The following is a 20945-nucleotide window of genomic DNA, read 5'->3' as shown; positions in this document are numbered from 1 at the left end:
AGCATCATTTTTTCTAGATCTGAGAAGAATGTCTTTGGTATTTTGATGGGTATCGCATTGAATTTATAAATTGCTTTTGGGAGCATGAACATTTTGATGATATCTACCCAAAGACTCTTAAGTTCACAGCAGCTTTATTTCTAATAGCCAAAATTTGGAAACATCCCAATGTCCATCAGTGATGAATGCATAATAAAATTTTTGTGTATGCATACAATGAAGTACTCTCAGAAATAAAAGGAAATTGAATAGAATGAGACAAAAGATCAATGAGCAAAAAGAGAACTTGGAGAGTCCTACAGGCCAAATGGACCTATGAGACATACACAAAACATTTCACCTAACAGCAGAATATATATTCATATCAAGCATACATGAAACATTCTGTATGCTAAGCCTCATGTTAGACTACAGACAAAGTCTTAACAAATTTTTTTTAAGATTTGTTTATTTATTTGAAAGGCAGAAATAGAGAGCAATTTTCCATCGCTCCCTAAATGGCCCCAAATGGCCAGAGATGGGCCAATCCAAAGCCAGGAGCAGGAACAACTTCTGGGTCTCCCATATGAGTGCAGGTGCCATGTTCTACTGCTTTCCCAGGTGCATGAACAGGGAACTGGATCGGAAGTGTAGGAGCAGCTGGGACTCCAATGGGATGCTAGCACTGTTGGCAGAGGCCAAAGCTTCAACGCCACAATGCCAGCCCCAGTCTTAACAAATTTTTAAGTTTTATGACATTTTTCTGATAATAGTGGAACAAAAACTAAAATTAATAATGCAAAATAGGAAAAACTGCAAATATTATATGGAAATTAAATAGTACACTCATAGACAACAGGTGGGTTAAAGCAGAAATCACAAGAAAATTTAGAAAATATCTAGAGACAAATAATTAAAATTGCACATAATGAAATTTTGGGATATAGTGAAAACAGAACTAGGAGGGAAGTTTATAACAGTAAACACATTAAGAAAGGAAAAAAAATCTCACATCCACAAGCTAGTCTTATATCTCAAGGAATTAGAAAATGAGCGAATTAAACTCAAAGTCAAGGGAAGGAAGGAAATAATAAGGCTAGAACACAGGTAAATCAAATAAGAATAGGGAAACAATAGGAAAAAATCAAGAAAACCAAAAATTGATATTTTGTAAAGAGCAATAAAATTGATGAATCTTTAGCTGGACAAGAAAAACAGAAGACTCAAATTCCTAAAATTAGAAATTAAAGAGAAAATATTACAACTAATGTTACAGAAATAAAAATTATAAAACTACCATGAGCAATTAATTACAAACCAACTAATTAGATAACCTGGAAAAATGGATAAAGTCCTAGGAATATAAACCTACCAAGATGGAATGATGAAAAATAAAAAATTAAAATAGACCTATGGGGAAACTGAAGTGATAGTGGGGAAAAAAAAACACCTCACAACAAAGAGAAGCCCAGAACCAAATGGCTAGACTGGAAAATGCAGTCAAACATTTAACACCAATTTACAGTTCTCTTTCTGAAACTCATTCAGAGCCATTACCCTAGTACCAAACCACACAAAGACGTAAGAAAAGTATAGACCAATATCCTGTTGAATATTGACACAAAAATCCTAAACAGGGGCCAGTATTACAGTGCAGCGGCACAGTGAGTTAAGCCACCACCAGCAGTGCCTGCATCCCATATGGGCACTGGTTTGAGTCCTGGCTATTCCACTTCCAATCCAGCTTCCTGTGAATGTGCCTAGGAAGGCAGCTGAGGACAGCCCAAGTGCTTGGGCCCCTACACCCATGTAGAAGACCCAGAAGAAGCTCCTGGCTTTGGCCTGACCCAGCCCTGGTCGTAGCAGCCTTTTGGGGAGTGAACTAGCAGATGGAAGATCTCTCTCTGTTCCTCTCTCTAGCTCTCCTTTTAAATAAATAAAATAGATCTTTTTAAAAAAAATCTTTTTCTCTGTCTCTCTCTAACTCTGCCTGTCAAAATAAAAAAAAAAAAAAAAGGAAGAAAGAAATTAAGCAACATGGATGAATCTCAAAGTGTCAAGTTAACATTAAAGAAGTCATACAGAAACAAATTAACATGATTCCCCACAAGGTTCTACAAAAGGCAAATCTATGGTTATAGTAGGCCAGTAGGACAATAAGGTAGGTGGTGGACTGCAGAAGGCCTCAGGAAAATTTGTGAGTGATGGTTTCTAGAACTCATAAAATTGTACTATCAGAATGGTGTAATTTGATTGTAAATAATATCCCTTAAAAGCGACCAACTAAACCTCCAAGATTGTGTTATTTGATATAATGAATAATTAGAGAATGAACATTTAGAAAAGGATATCAGTTGTAATAGCATATGAATATTTGAAATACCTAGAAATTAACCCCCTAGGAAGTGTAAGTATTCTGTAGGGTAAAATTAAAGGACACTTCAGAAGATCTAAATATATTGTCAGAGTTCTCATTCATGGATTAAAAAGACTCCATGCAGCAAAGATGTCTGTCTCCTCAAATTGATTAATAGATTCAACCTAATTCTTTAAAAATTCCAACCTTTTTTACTCTGTCTCATTCTGGTATTTAAATGGAAAGACTATGAATAGAAAAAACAAGATAGATTTGCTGTATTATATGTCACTATTTGAAAGTAGAATAATTTAAAAACTCTAACTGGTGCAGGAATGGTCAAAAATAAATATCATATGAAGTCCAGAAATAAATGCCAAATCTTATGTAAATGTTCCTGTGATAGAAGTGCTATGATTGATCAGAGTTGTAAATAATTTATTATTCAATAAATTCTGTTAAACCATCTTTTGGAAAAAAACAGCAATTGGACTGCTCCCTCCCATCAGTACTCCTCCCCCATATCTATTTTGGGATATGAAAGTCTTAGATGTGAAATGCTTTCACCAAAAAACAATATAGAATATCACCATGGCTTTGGGAAAGATCTCTTCAACTAGATATAAAGTCTATTAGCTATAAAGGAAAGGATGATACATTTGATTTACTAAAATCAAGAACTTCTGTCATCAAAAGACTACTTTTTTAAAAAGGTGAAATGAAAATCATGCAGTAGGAAAAGATACATAGTTATGTAAATAATTTTAATTTAAATTGTTACTGGTTTTGTGAGTTTTATGGAAATGAATGAAGGTGACAATACATTATATCAAATTTATGGGATGGGGCCAGTGCTGTGGTGCAGAGGGTTAAAGTCCTGCTCTGCAGTGCCAGCATCCCATATGGGTGCCAGTTCATGTCCCAGCTGCTCTACTTCTCATCCACTCTCTGCTATGGCCTGGGAAAGCAGAAGAAGATGGCCCAAGTCCTACCTCTCTCTAACTCTTTCAAATAAATAAAACAAATCTTAAAAAAAAAAAAAACTTAAGGGATACAACAGAAGCAGTGTTAAGAGGGAAGTTTATAACAATTGGTGCCTACACGAAGAAATTGGAAAGGTACCAAATAAATGAACTATCAGTGCATCTCAAAGTCCTAGAATGCAGTAGATTCTGAAAAGTCAATCCTTATGGTGTTTTCTCCATAATCAGCTGTGCAATTTTTGAGAAAGCACTGTTTTATAAACTCATATTTCACAGAAGTACCCCTTTTGCAAAGCCTATATCTTTTAAAGGGCTACCATACTTCATCAATACTAAGATACATAAGTTTCTTATGTTTTAACATCTCTTCAATTGAGATGCTTCATATAATAGATAAAATCTTTTGATTATAATTATCAAGATTGGGTTTTACTTTTCCTTTCTTAGAGGTGGAATTGGGGTACATTTTAGAAGCTATTGGTTACGGCCAGCACTGCAGCTCACTAGGCTAATCCTCCGCCTAGCAGCACCGGTACACCGGGTTCTAGTCCCGGTCGGTGCGCCAGATTCTGTCCCGGTTGCCCCTCTTCCAAGCCAGCTCTCTGCTGTGGCCAGGGAAGGCAGTGGAGGATGGCCCAAGTGCTTGGGCCCTGCACCCACATGGGAGACCAGGAGAAGCACCTGGCTCCTGGCTTCGGATCAGCGCGGTGCGCCAGCCGCAATGCGCCAGCCGCGGTGGCCATTGGAGGGTGAATCAATGGCAAAAGGAAGACCTTTCTCTCTGTCTCTCTCTCTCACTGTCCACTCTGCCTGTCAAAGATAAAAAAAATTTTTTTTTAATTTAGAAGCTATTGGTTACATATGTTTGATAATGTAATGGTAGTACCCAGAATATAAAGAACTTTAAGTTTTTTAAAAAGACAACTCAATATAAATGGGGGAGGGGCTATCTTGGGCACTGCACAGCAGAGGAAATCTAGTGTCTTAGTCCATTTTCTGTTGCTATAACAGTATACCTGAGTCTGGGTAGTTTATATATAAAGAAATGATTTATTTTGGCTCACAGATGTGGAAGTCCAAGAGCATGGTGCCAGCATCTTCTGGGCTTCTGGCAGAGGGCCTCCTGTTAGAGGAAATGCAAGCAGGTACATCTAAAAGAGAAGTACATGTGCCAGAAAGACACTGGGGAGGTGCCAGGCTCACTTTTTAACAACCTACTCTGGAGATAACAATCTCATTCTTGCAAGAACTACGTCAATCCCTTCATAAAGGTGGAGCCACGTGACCTAATTACATCTTAAATGCATCTTAAATGTTCCCTTGGAGACCAAGCCTCAACATTAATGTCAGTGGGGACAAATCATACTCAAACCATAGCAGCCAGTAAAAATCTGAGAATATTTAATCTCATAAAACACTTGCACATTAAATACACAGTGAAATACCTTTACATAGTCAATGTATTCATAGAAGTTTTAAAATGTGATGGCAAGTAAAGGTATGGACATAGGAGGATATATTTTTTATGATTCCATTCACATGAACATTCACACCATGCAAAATTAAGCTATATTGCTTAGAAATGCATTATGGCCTGCGCCGCGGCTCACTAGGCTAATCCTGCGCCTTGCGGCGCCGGCACACCGCGTTCTAGTCCCGGTCGGGGCGCCGGATTCTGTCCTGGTTGCCCCTCTTCCAGGCCAGCTCTCTGCTGTAGCCAGGGAGTGCAGTGGAGGATGGCCCAAGTGCTTGGGCCCTGCACCCCATGGGAGACCAGGATAAGTACCTGGCTCCTGCTATCGGATCAGCGCGGTGCGCCGGCCGCAGCGCACCGGCCACTGCGGCCATTGGAGGGTGAACCAATGGCAAAAGGAAGACCTTTCTCTCTGTCTCTCTGTCTCTCACTGTCCACTCTGCCTGTCAAAAAAAAATGCATTATGACCATTAGAAAGTGAAGGAAATCATCACCACGAATGTTACGCTGGTGGTTACTTTTGGGGATGGAGGGATAGAAACTTTATGATCAGAAACAAAGAAAGAGGCTTTAGAGTCCTGGTGATTTTCTGTTTCTTTACCTGGATGGATTTGCTTCTGTTAGTTGTTAAACTTTAAGTTTGTATTTTGTGTACTTTTCTATTTCAGAGTGAAACCAAAAAGGGAGAATGATCAGTTCTGTCAAATATTGTCCATAGAGCAGGTAATACATATGAGGGCTAAGACTTAACCATTGAGTTAAGCAAAGTAGAGACTACTATTGAGCACAGCAAACTGTGTCAGTGAGGAGTTAGAGCAGTGCTGTCATTGCAGTGAGCTCAAGAGAGGAGAGGAATTGGAGACTAAATAAACAACTGTTTGGAGAAATTGTTATGTAAAGCAGAGAAATGTAATGGTAACTGAGGGAAGGGGGAATGTAGAAAACTTTACATAAAACATGCAGATTATCAGAAGAATATAAAGATAAGTTTTCTGGAATGTTGAAGACAATGGAGTTGGGGAAGGGAAAGAACTTTTTATGTGTAAGGGATTATATGGTTTTTATAGTACTTCGTAAAAAGAACATTGAACTTATTTTCTAAGTCTTAGAAATATAAATGTTGGAATCACACATAACATTCATATCTGTTAATAGAAGGAATCATGGCCACTATCTTGCTTGACACCACTTTGCAGAAAGAAAATGGAGCCCAGAGAAGTTAAGTGCTTGCTCCAAATTGTACCGTTAATGATAATCTGAGACTAAAACAGTTCCTCCTGTCCTTTGGGTTGGTATTCTTTTCATTGTGTATCTGGAATATGGTTTGCTGTTAGATTGTGTTTTATACAGTTACTATGTTTTACAGTAAAGCTTATTTGAATAATATCCCAAGTTGCTTTTGCTGTGTAATAAACCAACCTAAGCTTAGTAATGTGAAACTGACATCATGTGTTGTTTCTCAAGACTATGAATTAGCTGGGCTCAATCTTTGATAGCTCAACTGGAGCTGCCTAAGATGACCTTATGTGTTTGGGTATTTGTTGCTGTTTGCTGGTTGGGACTCTCAACTCGTTTAGTAGTCTCGCCTAGACATCCGTGCCATGTGATGAGAATATACCAAGAGGGTAAAAATGGAAGTGTAGACTCCTAAACTTGTTTCCCCATTAAATCAAGGCAAGTCAGAATCCAGTCTAGATACAAGGAATTGGGAAGCAAGTCCCAGGTTTTAATGGTAAAAAGGTGCGAAGTGTTGTAATATTTTTTCATCCATTATGGATAATTATAAATTATAACTTAGTCATAAAGTTTATTTCCTAATGTTAATTTTTACTTGCTATAGAGCTAGAAACTGTTGACTTACAAAATTAACTGTAGTTTTGGTAAATATATCAGAAATTTGAAGATGGAAGTGTATTATGCTTAGAAAAAAGATTTAGATTATCTAGTTTTTTTTTAATCTGTTGGGTGAAACATGAAGAAATGCTCACTTTTAGAAAATGGTTAAAAAAAATTAAAAGGAACTGGCAATGTGGCATAGCAGGTTAAGCCACCATCTGTGGCACCAGCATTCCATGTGGGCACCTGTTTGAATCCTGGTGCTCCACCCTGCTGGTACACATGCAGAGGCAGCAGAGGATGATCCAAACGCTTGGACCCTGCAACCACATGGGAGACCCAGATGAAGCTCCTGGCTTCAGCCTGGCCTGACCCTGGCCATTGAGGCCATTTGGAGAGTGAACCAGCAGCTAGATTTTCAAACAAATAAATAAATATTTTAAAAAGTGGTTAAAAAAAGAGAAATTCAGTCCAGTTACTGCATAAAATGTTGTCTTATCTTTTCTGATCATTTGCATTACTATGTTATCATCTTTGTGGATTTTTATGTTATAAAATAGCATGTGATACAGCTAGGAAGTAGGAGCAATTGAATTTTCTAAAAATTGATTTATAATAAAATTATTTTCTAGCCATTATGCTAATTGAATTTGTTTAAAATTTCACTTTTTGACCACTATGTAAATTGAGTACCTACTAAGATTCCTGCACTGTGACAAGTTGGTGTCTTTACTTTGAACCAGATAGAGAGTTTCTGCATACTGCTGTACCCTACGCTGGGAATCTGGGAAGGTTCTCTCAAGAAACTTTCTAAGTGAGGACCTGAAAAATGAGTAGGAGTTAGCTGAGGTAAGACTGGGAAAGGAAGTGGGAAATTGTCTAGGGAAAGACAAAGGCCTTGAAGGTAAATGAGTGGAAGGAATATAAAAGTAACTGGGAAAAAAAATCTGGGATGGCTAAAGCCTAGAATATGGAACGAGTGAAGCAAGAAGGTAGCCAGGGGCTAGACTGCAAAGGGTCCTGTTAAATGTCTTATAGGATTTAGGTTTCATGCCAACAATCAGGGAAGTCATTAATGAGTTGAGAGAGACTGGTTTTCTGTTCAGATTATTTTAGAAAGGTCACTGACTGCAGTTGGGGTAAGGGGTGTAGTCAGGACAGGCCACAGATGATGATATGAACTGGATGATTAATGGAGATGAAAAGATGTATCTAGAGATAGTTATAAGTAGAATCAACTGGGTTTGAGGACTGGGAGTGGAATAAAGGGAGGAGCCCGATGTGACTGACAGAGTACCATTACTGGAAAGGGATGTAAGTGGTGAAGCCAGTTTGGTAAGATGTGCTTATACAGGACTTGCTGCCATATCAGACTCTTCCCGTCTAAAAACCTACTCTGTGTGTGTGTGTGTGTGTGTGTGTTTGTATTCTGTTGCATTTGAAATGACATTTCTAATGCTAGTTCATAGAAGTAATTTATTCTTTAGTAAAATTAAATCAAAGGTAGCAGTGTTACCATAACCTGAATTGGAACTTTGGATCTGAAAGATTCTATTTCAGTATGAGTTCCTAAATATTTGGAAATTTTGTGATCTGTTGCTGTAATCAGTTTTATAAAATTGCCTACCACTTAATTTTTTGAAATTACTTTAAGAAAGTAGTGATATGTGAATGTCTTTCTTAAGCTTTCTGTTGTCTAAAAACATTTAATATTTGTCCACATTTTAAAGTTAAATAGAAAAACTTAAATTTTTTTTATTTTTCAGTATTGTAATAATTAGATTGTTGGTTTACATTTATGTTAGGGAAGAAAAACATAACATAAGTACTTAATAATGAAGTCTGTCTTTTATAATGTATACACATATCAAAATGTGTTGTGCCCACTATAATTATATACAACTTTTGTTTGTCAATTACATGGTAATAAAGTGGGGGTAGAAGTTAAGTACTTATTAGTGGATTTTTCTCTATTTCTTGCTGTTAAGTAATGATAATTGAGGTTTTATAAAGATTGAGTGTTGTACCTTGGGAAGATAAGCCTCCTTTGGCACTAAAATTATTTTAAAGTTTTGTAGTTTTCAGTGTCATGGCTATCTGTAGATTTTATTAAAGTATTCTTACTCTTTATTCTCCTACTTTTACCTAATAATATAATACCAACTAAAGTTTTCTGATCCTCATTCTAGCAGGTACAATATATACAATTTATATTCAATAGTCTGTATCTCCCATATGTTTTTAGACTGAATTTCCTATTACTCTGAGTATTTTGTAACCTTAAAAGCACTTTACAACTTTTTTTTCCTTTTTTTTCCTCCTTAGGCACTACAAGGGCCCCCAGGGATGGGGAAGTACCAGGGGTGGACTATAATTTCATTTCTGTTGAACAGTTCAAAGCACTGGAAGAGAGTGGAGCGCTGTTAGAAAGTGGAACATATGATGGTATGTCCCCAAATACTAGCAACAGCAATGCCCAGAAAATCATCTGAGTAACTGCAGTTATTTCAAAGGGAATTTGATGAGTAGAATACCTTTTTTGTTTTGTTCTGTTTTTCCTAACAGATTTTGGGAAAATTCTCTTTTGACTGGGAGATTTGTAAATTACTAATTAAACTGAGATAACAATAAACAAGAATATTCCATTATTATTAAGTTGATTGAACAACATATGAAAATTAGCCTGGCTAGTTTGCACATATGATAGTTCACATTCATCATGTGCGCTGAACAGGTATTTCTTGATTGCTTTCTATTTGTGGTTGGGAATCCATAATCCCACAAGTATCTTGACTATCTTGGAGAAAAAATAACATGCATGGGGAATAAAACAACAAAAACAGATTCATTGGTTTTCTTTTGTTATCTCCATTTCCTCTAACCAGGAAATGCTAGAAAATACAACAGAAATTTGAGATCAGTTTCAACTTTTAGATGATTCTGAATTAGATCTGTGTTTCCCCTTATTTTACACACTTTATGCTAGCAAGCTTACCCACTTCCATTTGCACCCTATGCTTTTCTATTTCACTTCATCATGCTACTTTAATTGCTTATTTCACATGCTCTATGATAACAGTGATTTTGTCTTTCTTATATCATTGTCTTCAGTGCCTGGAGATGAGACTCAATAAATAGATAACCTTGAATTCAACATACTCAAATATGCATTTGTGTTCTTTCCAGAAACAGTAGTTCTTTATAATTCCTCTCTTCAGCAACACCATGAGCTCAAAACAGCAGAATCATTAATTCCCTCCTTTTTCTCACATTTCACATCTAGTAAACTACCAGATCTACTCATTTCTTCCTTTTGTAGCCAATTTTACAATGCTCTTCCTCTCACTTTCACTACATCATTGCAGGCCCACTTGATGAGCTCATGTCTGGGTTATCACAGTTGAATAGTTTGTTCCAAATTCTTCCCTCTGTCCCATCCATCCTGCCCATTGCCACCACACTGATCTTCAAGCATAGCTCTGATTATGTCCCTTTCCTGTGCAAAACCTCCAATAATTTCCTTTTACCTACTAAGTTTGACCTAACTGCCCTTCTAGGCTTAGCTCTCCTGAGTCATTCATTCAATTAGGAACTTACTTGATCCTGTTTCATTCATTCAACAATCATTTATTAAGTCTCTACTATATACTAACTACTATAACAGGGCCTGGGGATACTGCCCTGATAGTATCCCCTGCCTCTTAGTGGAGAAGAGTCAAAAAACAAAGTTATTATTAAGTGAGATGTTATGAGGGGAATAAAAACAATGGATTTAAAGAAATAACAGGAATATCTTCTTTAGATTAAGTAGCCAGTAAATAAAAACTCAGAGGAAATGACAGCTACTGACTTGTCTTTACTTTTATGCAAAAAGCCTCCTTCCTATAATCATTTTGATGTGTTTAATATGTGGCTTTTATTTTTATGTGTTCTTATAAATTGTGTGTTGTGTCTTGTGTGAATATATTTGTTATTTACATCTGAACTGTGTTCAATATTTCATATTTCAATATTTTACTGTTTGCATTTACGACTGCATTTTTTAGATTCATCCATGTTGTTGCACAGTATTGATAATCTGATTCTGATTGCATTTTACTTACCCATTCTACTAGTGGTCTCCCAGATTGCCTCCAACTCCTCATTACCACCAATAAAGCTACAACGAACATTATTAATATTTCTTTTAAAAAAGAGAAGATTTATTTGACCAAGTTACAGAGAGAGGTAGAAACAAAAAGAGGGAAAGACGAGAGAGATCTTCCATCTGCTGGTTCATTCACCAAATGGCCACAGTGACCGGAGCTCAGCCTATCTGAAGCGAGGAGCTTCTTCCAGGTCTCCCATGTAGGTGCAGGGGCCGAAGGACTTGGGCCATCTTCCACTGTTTTCCCAGGCCATAGCAGAGAGCCGGATTGGAAGTGGAGCAGCCAGGACTAGAACCAGCACCCATATGGGATGCTGGTGCTTCAGGTCAGGGCTTTAACCCACTGTGCCACAGCACCGGCCCCCAGCACTCTATGAAACTTTTTAAAAGATTTATGTATTTAATTGAAAGTCAGAGCAAGAGAGAGTGTGAGAGAGCATGCAAGAGCAAGCTTCCGTCCATTAATTCACTCCTCATATGACTGCAACCACCAGGCTACTACCAGGCGGAAGCCAAGAACCAGGAATTCCAAATGAGTCTCACATGTGGATGGCAATGGCCTAAGTTCTTCGGCCATATGCTGCTGCATTCCCAGACACATTGGTGAGGGAGTTTGATCAGAAGTGGTATAGGAAGGACTAAACCACTGCTCCGATAGGGGATGCCAGTGTCAGAAGTGGCAACTTAACCTGCCATGCCACAATGCCGGGCCCCACTTCATGACTTTTTTCTGAAAACAGTAATATATGTTTATGGGTGCAAATACATGTGTCCTAGATGTATACAGTATTGGGGGAAAAGATAAAAACCAACTTCAGGACAGGAAAATAAGGCTTTAATTGTATATGTGTGTCCTTAAAGAGAAAAAAAGGGAAAAAGGAAGATTTGAAAGAAATATGACAATAATCAATATTAACATATATTTATGTAAGTAAAATAGACATTTGGATACTATTTTTTACCATGTCTATAACTTTATATATTTCTGAAATACTAGTGGTAAATAATTCTATGAAAATGAAAAAGAAAGCCTTCAGAAAATAAAAACAAGCTCTAAAACAGCTTTAAAAGATGAAAAATTTTTCCTTTCTCTCTCTCACTGTCCACTCTGCCTGTCAAAAAAATAAATAAATAAATAAATAAAAAATTAAAGATGAAAAATTTTTTTCTGTTAAAACCATAATTCCAATTCATGAACCTTGGAATTTTATACCTTACTGTATTCATAATTTTGATATTTACAAATAATTTGAGAAAAATAGGTCTAACTTATTTAAAAGCAATACTAATTATCCTTTTTAATCTAAGCCCAAAATTAAATTTTTTAAATAAGAAAACTGCCAATATTTATTCAGTGATTATGAAAAGTAATCATAATATCCTGCTTTTTTAAGTTTTTCTCTTAGAAAAAAGTTAAACTTCCTAAAGTTAGATAATAATTGCTAAGAATTCACAGTAAAATATGTTTCCAATGTTTCTGGTAATTCTACTACCATCCTTAGAAGAGTGGGCTTTTTATTTGTCAGGGTACATCCAGGTTCTTTGGTAATGTGATTTCTGAGTATTAGGCAGAAAAAAAATGGAGATCCTAGGCCATCCTTTTTTCCCAACCAAACCTTTTTTTGGAATATTCCTATACCTGTTGCTCCAGAGAAGTGTGAACTGGTGTTTTGATTGGTTCTTTTCTTTATTTACTTGTGGGCAGTAAGTTTCCAGAAAATTTTGTGTGTTTTAAAACAAATCTTTGCATACTCCTGTGTGTCAGGAGTAACCTATTTCCAACATGGATTTGGATTTAAGGAAGTGGTGGAGAGGGGAGAGGTAGAATGTAATTGAAAAGTTTTTTCGTTTGATTTGTCAAAATGTTTAATGACAATTATTGCTCAAAGTCAAATTTCCAGAGACTTCATCTTAATGCTTTCCCCTTCAAAGCATGCTCAATTTAAGGTAAACTATGTTATTTTTAGATTTACCTCAGTGTTATATTTTTTTCCTATCTAGGGGAAAAAAAATCTCTGTTTACCACATTAATTTTCCTTACATGAGTGAGCATCATAATTACTTTCTTAGGAGCCAAAAAGTTTGAGTAGAAGATGATTTTTAAAATCTAAATAGATCATGAGTGTTTTACTGTTTTACCATATTTCTTTTTCCATAACATTAACATAATGTTTGTTGTAAGATCAAAACTAGCAACGGGCACAAACTGTTACTACAGCTAGGCCTGTTGAGATTTTACTCATTGCATTTGGCTGCCTAATGAGAACTGCATGACAAATTGAGAAGACATTCTATTTTTTTTTTCTTTCGATTGGAGAGCATTTTATTTTTACTGCGAAAATTACTAATCCTCAGGATCATTCTTGTGGCTTGGAGGGTTAAGCCACCACTTGCAAAATTGCTATCCCAAAATCAGAGCTCCAGTTCAAGTCCTGACTACTCTACTTCCAACTCAGCCTCCTACTAGGGATCGGGGTAAGGCAGCGGAAGATGGCCCAAGTGCTTTGGCCCTTGCTGTCAATCTGGGAGACCCGGATGAAAATCCTGGCTCCTGGCCTCAGCCTGGCCCCTGGCCTCAGCCTGGCCCAGTCCCAGTCACTGTATCCATCTGGGGAGTGAACCAGCAGATGGAAGATCTCTGACACACACACACACACTCTCTCTCTCCTCTGTCTTTTCCAATAGATAAACTTATATTCACAAATTAGACCCTAACTCAGAACCCATGTAAAGCAAACCCTGTAGGGAATAAATAATCTGCTTACATGTAGTTAACTTCCTGGCCTTATTACAAATGCTATTAAGATGTTAGATAATATATGGTGGAGTGTATTTGAGAAACTCTTTTCCCTATTTCTACCTCTTTCCTTCCCAAGAAGGAGTGTTTTGGCCTCCTTTTGATCATTGGTTAATATTCAAAACCTTTAGTGTAAGAAACAGAGACATGTACTAGGTCCTGTTGCTCTGACTCCCATTTCAACATTAGCACTTTCAGCTGCTGTTATTTTGTCCACTTAAGGAAATTTCTATGGAACGCCCAAGCCTCCAGCGGAACCCAGCCCTTTCCAGCCAGATCCGGTTGATCAGGTTCTCTTTGATAATGAGTTCGACACAGAATCACAAAGAAAACGAACTACATCTGTCAGCAAGATGGAACGGATGGACAGCTCTCTTCCTGAAGAGGAAGAAGATGAGGACAAGGAAGCTGTTAATGGCAGTGGAAATGCAGGTTTGTAAATAGATGAACAGTTTTGCTATAACATTGAATTGGAAGTAGTAAACTTTTTCATGAAGCTTGTTGAGGACAAATGATACTGATTTTTTTTTTGAAAATGTTATCTCTGTTAAACTAAAGTGAGTTGTCCCAATTTTGATAAATCAATAATAAGCTATCAGTAATAAAATCAAATAATATGCCATTACCCTTCCTGTTGCCTAAAATATTTGAGACATATCTCTGATACTAGAATATGGGAATCTTGTTGGCATAATCCTACTTTACAAAGTAGAAAAATTATACAGATGTTTTAGAATATAGCTTTCAGCTCAAACCAAATACATAGGGTTTGGAGATAAACCAGTCAAAATTATCTGAAAGATTTGTTAACTATATTTTTTAATTTTTTAACTCTGGATCCACTCAAGGAAAATTTCCAAATGTCACTCCTATATTTTACATTAAATGCAAAATTGATAGAAATTTAATGATGAAGAATCTGTTCCTTTTGAATATTTATGTGGTGATTGCTTAGGATATACTTATATTTATAACTGAGAATATAGATCTAAAACCACAGAATCACAACCTAACCTGCGTCAGTGATATTTATTATAATAACTCTAATATAGGCTTCATAAGGACTGTAATTTTTGCTTGTTTTGTTCTCTGTTGTACTGAATGCACCAAAAACAATGCATAGCAGATAGTAGAAACTAAAAAAATAACAGTTACATGTCTAAATTTGCAGAAGCCATTTTCATATCATTTCCCCAAGGCACATTGATCTTTCTCCTTCACCAGTTATTAAAATTTGCAATGTATATTATATTTGCTTTAATATGTTCATTGTCTGTCTTCCCTGCCAGAGTGTGAATTCTGTTTTACCTAACTTCTTCATAGTTACGCCACATGTCTAATGTTAAAAAATTACTGAATATATTTGAGTGTCAAGACTGGAAACAGGTTTTAAAAGATTTTGGTGAACTCACATCTAATTCTTTAGGGATTATTAAGGAAATTTATATCATGGAGCCATTTCATGTTAATGTCAGCTTTAATATCCCACAAAATTAAGTCTGTTCATGTTTTAAAATTCCAAACTCTAAGTTTAGAGACCATGAATTTGTCTCAGAATCTAGGAATTTACATGTTTTTGCTTTGAAGAAAAAGGAAGATGTTCTTTTTTATTTCCTTTCTAATGCAGAGCCTTTCAATGGTCCTTGGTTTCCCTAGAGATAGACCCCATGTGTAATTCCCATAGTTTATGCTTGTGATGTAAGCCACTTACTAAACCAAATGTTACATACTCTTTGATGTTGATATTTAAAGGGAGTATATCTAAGAGTGTGTGGGAGGCAGTTTGTATACTGTCTTAGATACAGATTCTATGGGACATTTATGTTGGATTATGTATTTCTTTGCAAGAGAAAATATCTGGAATATTTAAATGAAAAAATAACAAAACACCTGAATAAAAGCCTTTCATCTTTTCTGAGCAAGTACTAACCGTAGTTGTTAACTTGTCATTCAAAATTAGGGAAATAGACTTCATATATTGCTTTTAGGGACTACAATCTCTGGCTTGAACAATCAGAAAATTGTTGGGCAGTAGAAATAGGGAGGTAGAAAATACAGCCTTACTCGTATTTACCAGTATGTATGTTATATTTTTCTGAAGAATATGCTAATATGCCCATATAAGATGACATGTGTTATACAATAATGCAAAAGTTGTTTTCTAAGAGAGGATTTTATAAAATAGTATCTTCCCATATCATTGATTATTAAGCAAACTCCTTTACTTACTTTGAACTATTTTTTTAGGATTTATTTATTTATTTATTTGAAAGGCAGAGATACACAGAGAGGCAGAGGCAGAGAGAGAAATCTTCCATCCGCTGGTACACTCTCCAAATATGTGGGGTTCACTCCCCACAATGGCCAGAGCCAGGCCAATCTGAAGCCAGGAGCCAGGAGCTTCTTCTGGGTCTCCCACATCAGTACAGGGGCCCAAGCACTTGGGCCATCTTCTGCTGATATTCCAGGCCATAGCAGAGAGCTGGATTGCAAGTGGAGCAACTGGGACTTGAACCGGTACCCATATGAGATGCTGGCACTGCAGGTGGCGGCTTTACCTGATACGCCACAGCGCTGGCCCCATGAACTGTTTTTTAAAAGTTTATAGATCATGCAGTTGCTTTTGCTGTTCTCCAACATGTTTCTCAAGAATACAGTTCCCTTCAAGATTGTTTTACATATTGAGTGCCTTTTAATTTCTGTCACTTTTCTACATAGAAAAAATTTAAGAAGTATATTTTGTTTATTTAGTAAGTAGATGTTTTTTGAGCACTTGCTAGTCTGCTAAGTGCTAGCCATTGTTCTGAAAGTTGATAATAAAGCAGTGAGTGAAAAAACAAGAACAAAAAACCCTTGCCTTCATAGACTTGACTTGGGAGAGACAGAACTGGCACATAAATGAATAATGGTTGCTAGAAGGTGCTACAGAGAAAAATAAAGAAGAGGAGGATGTGGATAATGAGTAGTTGTAGTCAAGATTTGCCACTTTAGATAGTATCATAAATGACTTGAAAAAAGTGAGTAACTCAAAATATCTAGGGAAAGAGGTTTCCAGACAAGTAGTGGAAGTAGAAATGACCTGAAGTGAGAACATGCTGGTATCTTCAGACAACAAGGAAACCAATGGGGCTGGATACAATATGGACAGTTTATCATAAGTGGTAAGAACAGAGTGATAGAGGGCAATATTATAGAACAGTAATAAGTGAGATGTTACAGTGATGGGTGGGGCAGGGGAATGCGTAGTACATGGGATCTTATATGTCATTAGAAGAATTTTTTATTTTGGTTCTGAGATGAGAAACCACTAGAAGGTTTTGAATGGAAGAGTAACATGATGCAACACTTTTGACAGGATCATTCATGGTCCTGTATTGAGAATAGGCAGTAAGAGTGCATGGACATGAACAAAGATACCAGTTAGGAGGTTTTGAATGTGTGTGCAAGGAATAAAGTGACCCACCACGTCAGGTGGTGTTGATAGCGCAAATAAGATGGAAACTGAGACCTGAGCATTGGGTTTAGCAAAGTGCTGGTTATTGATGACCTTGACAAGAATAGTTTAATTGACAGCAGTTCCAAAGCTTGAATGGAGTGAGACACAGAGAGAATTAGAAGAATAGAAGTAGAAGTTGAAAGTATAAAGTCTTTCCAAGGTGCTTTGGTGAAAAGAGGAAAGAAATGGGATGGTTGCCAGAAGGAAAACTGAATTGCTTTTTGTGGATGGTTCTGATGTAATAGATAGGGAATAGTGATGGTACAGGAAGGAGAGTGAGAGAACTGCTCTAGACAAGAGGGGGAGTGGATATAATTCATAATTGGAGGGTTAGCTTTAGCTAGGAATACAGACAGTTCACCTAACAGATGGTGAGTGAATGGGCAGAATTATTGTGCAGTTGAGAAGGTGGGAGTTTGTGAAAGTTCTCTTTTGCTTGCATCTGTTTTCCCTGTGAAATAGGAAACAAGGCCATCAAATGAGATTAGGGATAAAAAGAAAAGCAGTACAGTAGTTCTCCCTTATCCATGGCTTCTTTCTGAGACTTCAGTTATCCACTATCAACCATATTCTGAAGATATTACTGTATAATAAGATAAGAGAATGTGACCACATTCACGTTGCTTTTATTATAGTATATTGTTATAATTGTGCTGTTTCACTAATGTCTATTGCTACTAATGTGTTATTTGCCGAGTTTAGACTTTGTCATAGGCTTGTATACATAGGAAAGAACAAAGTAATATGTATATAGGATTTGGTATTATCCCAGATTCAGGCATCCACTGGTAGTCTTGGAACATATCTCTTATGGATAAGAGGGAACTATTTGGGTGATTAAAGGAGAAATAAGGTATGATTTGTTATCTGCAGAGTGTCAAAGTAAATGGATCAAAACATGTTTGGTTACTATGCATCGTTAAATGCCCACTTGAGTAGTGATCATGAATTTAAAGTGAACTAGTTAGCATTGCCTGTCTTAACTGTGTATTCTAGCATGCAGTAGGTGGAGAGTGGGATTTAAGCAGAGTTATGGGTTAGCCAGGCAATTATGAGAAGTTAGGTTGGGACAAATGAATCAGGAATGTTTTTAAGGGTTGATTTTAGTCTTTGATCATGGAATTTAAGTTGGATAAGGAGGGCAGTGGGGACATGAATAGATGCTGGGGAATAGTGAAAGGTATTAAGTAATAGGATTAATAGATTATAGGAGATGACTAGATAAAGGATTGTTGGAGGTGAAGTACTGTATACAATGGTACCTGAAGATACCTAAGGCCTTTTCTCAGATTCTGATTCTAATGTATTATCTATACTTTGGAGTTCTTACAGTGATATTTTATAATGTCTTTTAAGCTCTAGACATGAGTTATAAGCTCATAAATTGTGAATTTCCTAGGCAGTAACTGAATTTTAGTAGTCTTACCTATGTTACAGATTTATGACATTAAAAGAAATTTAATCCCAGAAAATAATATTTAACAACAGTAAGTCTATTGAGTGTTATGTTTAAAAATTAAGGTTATCAAAAAGCCTATGTTAAATGTGTATGAGGGGGCCGGTGCCGCAGCTCACTAGGCTAATCCTCCGCCTTGCAGCGCCGGCACACCGCGTTCTAGTCCCGGTCGGGGCGCCGGATTCTGTCCCAGTTGCCCCTCTTCCAGGCCAGCTCTCTGCTGTGGCCCGGGAGTGCAGTGGAGGATGGCCCAAGTGCTTGGGCCCTGCACCCCATGGGAGACCAGGATAAGTACCTGGTTCCTGGCTTCAGATCAGTGCGGTGCGCCGGCCGTAGCGCGCCGGCTGCGGCGGCCATTGGAGGGTGAACCAACGGCAAAGGAAGACCTTTCTCTCCGTCTCTCTCTCTCTCACTGTCCACTCTGCCTGTCAAAAAAAAAAAAAAAAAAAATGTGTATGAGGCAGCTTAGTTATAGCAGATAAAGAGCCTAGACCACACATATTCAAATCTTGGCATTGCTGTCTAATGGCCATGTGACCTTGACTAAGTTAACTCTGTGCCTTTGTTTTCTCAATCTGTAAAGCAACAACAGTATTAATAGGTTCTCACAGGGTTTCTGTGAATATTGAGTTAATGTATGTTAAGTGCTTAAAACAGAGCCTGATGCATACAAGGACTGCATGAGTGATGCTGTAGTCCCTGCTGCTGTTAGGATTTGTACTACATTGATTCCATTATGGTTCTCTTATTTGCCAGACCTACATCAGAGGTGCTATGCAGAGTTAAAATCGATTAGTGAGTTAAAAAGTTAAATATATCTGTTTGCTCTCTCAAAATATATAGCAGAAAGTAGACATAATAGATAAAGAAATTTTCTGCATGTAAATGTTTTTAGTGTTTTGTTAGAAATGAAGAAGGTTATTTGAAGAAAAGTATAACTTTACATACTTTCCCTGCCATTCTGTTTTGGACACTGACAGAAAACAAAGAAAGACATTCAGAGTCATCTGACTGGATGAAGACGGTACCAAGTTACAACCAAACAAATAGCTCTCTGGACTTTAGAAATTATATGATGAGAGATGAGAATTTGGAACCACTGCCCAAAAACTGGGAAATGGCCTACACTGACACGGGGATGATCTACTTCATTGAGTAAGCAAGTATCTGTATCTCTCTAAATGTGCTCACTGTGAAGATGTCTAAAAGAACATTTGACCTCATTTTAGCCATGTGCTTTCTAAAGGCTTTTACTTTTTTTCATACTTAATATGAAATGAAAATGAAATCATTTTTCATTCTTAATAACAACTGATTCTTAATCTGATTATTTTCTTTGATGATGTTTTATTTTTATTTGACTTAGGTAAAACAATAGCATATTTGACCTGTGTTGTATAGTAAAAGTAAGATTAAAAACAGGTTCATCATTAATGCTGAAAAAAAGATAAGAAATACAGGATGTTTTGTCTTGCCTTTTTTTTCCAAACTTCAAGTAGATTTTCCAACAGTGAGCATTTTTTTTTAAAAAGATTTATTTATTTGTTTATTTAAAAGAGTGACAGAGAATGGGAGAGAGAGAGAAAAGACAGAAACAGATCTCTTCCATCTACTGGTTCACTCCCCAGATGGCTGTAACAGCCAGGATTGGGCCAGGCTGAAGTCAGGAGCTAGGAACTCCATCCTGGTCTCATACATGGAGGGCAAGGACCCAAGTAATTGGGCCATCTGCTGGTATCCCAGGCATATTGGTAGGGAATTAGATTGGGCTGGGTTGGAAGCAGAACAGATCAAACTGAAACCAGCACTCTCATATGGATTCCCAGTGTTGCAAGCAGTAGTTTAACCCATTGCACCACAGTGCTGGCCTCTTCAGTGGTATTTTTTTAAAATAAGATTTATTTATGTATTTGAAAGTCAGTGTTGGAGAAAGAGAGAGAGAGATCTTCCATACACTGGTTTGCTCCCCAAATGGCTGGAACTGGGCCAGGCCAAAGCCAGGAACCTAAACCTCTGTTTGGGTCTCCCACGTGGGTAGCAGGTGCCCCAAAGCTTGTGCAATCTGCCACTGCTTTCCCAAGTGCATTAACAGGGAAGTGGGACAGCAGGGACTCAAAACCAGCACCCAGATGGGATGCAGTGTTGTAGGCAGAGGCTTAACCCACAGCACCACAGCGCTGGCCATAAGCATTTTAAGAATTATTATCATGGAAGGGGACATATTATTATCTAAACTAAGTATTTTCAGTCCTGGATCTTGGCTTTGCTATTTTCAAACAATATAATTATGTAATATAGAAGAAACATTACTGATCTTCAGAGTAATCAATACAAGTTCACAAAAAGCACTATTAAAATTTGTAGAAATACTGTGTACCATATGATTAGATTGGCCTAAATTTTATGTTGCTTAAGAAAATA

At 37.0% G+C, this 20945-nt stretch overlaps 1 protein-coding gene across 3 annotated transcripts in view; it reads left to right on the top strand.

The window, feature by feature from the left end:
* Window positions 1-20945, top strand: part of MAGI3 (membrane associated guanylate kinase, WW and PDZ domain containing 3) — a 297604-nt gene that overhangs the window by 195923 nt on the left and 80736 nt on the right. For all 3 annotated transcript variants that reach the window (XM_017345962.3, XM_017345964.3, XM_017345963.3), the window contains exons 3-5: window positions 8954-9073; window positions 13795-14004; window positions 19505-19679. In XM_017345962.3, coding sequence (XP_017201451.2) covers window positions 8954-9073; window positions 13795-14004; window positions 19505-19679 — 505 coding nt within the window. The remainder of the gene's footprint in view (window positions 1-8953; window positions 9074-13794; window positions 14005-19504; window positions 19680-20945) is intronic.

This window comes from Oryctolagus cuniculus, chromosome 7 (genome assembly GCF_964237555.1).
Source record: "Oryctolagus cuniculus chromosome 7, mOryCun1.1, whole genome shotgun sequence".
NCBI classification, from domain to species: Eukaryota; Metazoa; Chordata; class Mammalia; order Lagomorpha; family Leporidae; genus Oryctolagus; species Oryctolagus cuniculus.
This window is presented reverse-complemented; position numbering and strand designations above follow the sequence as displayed.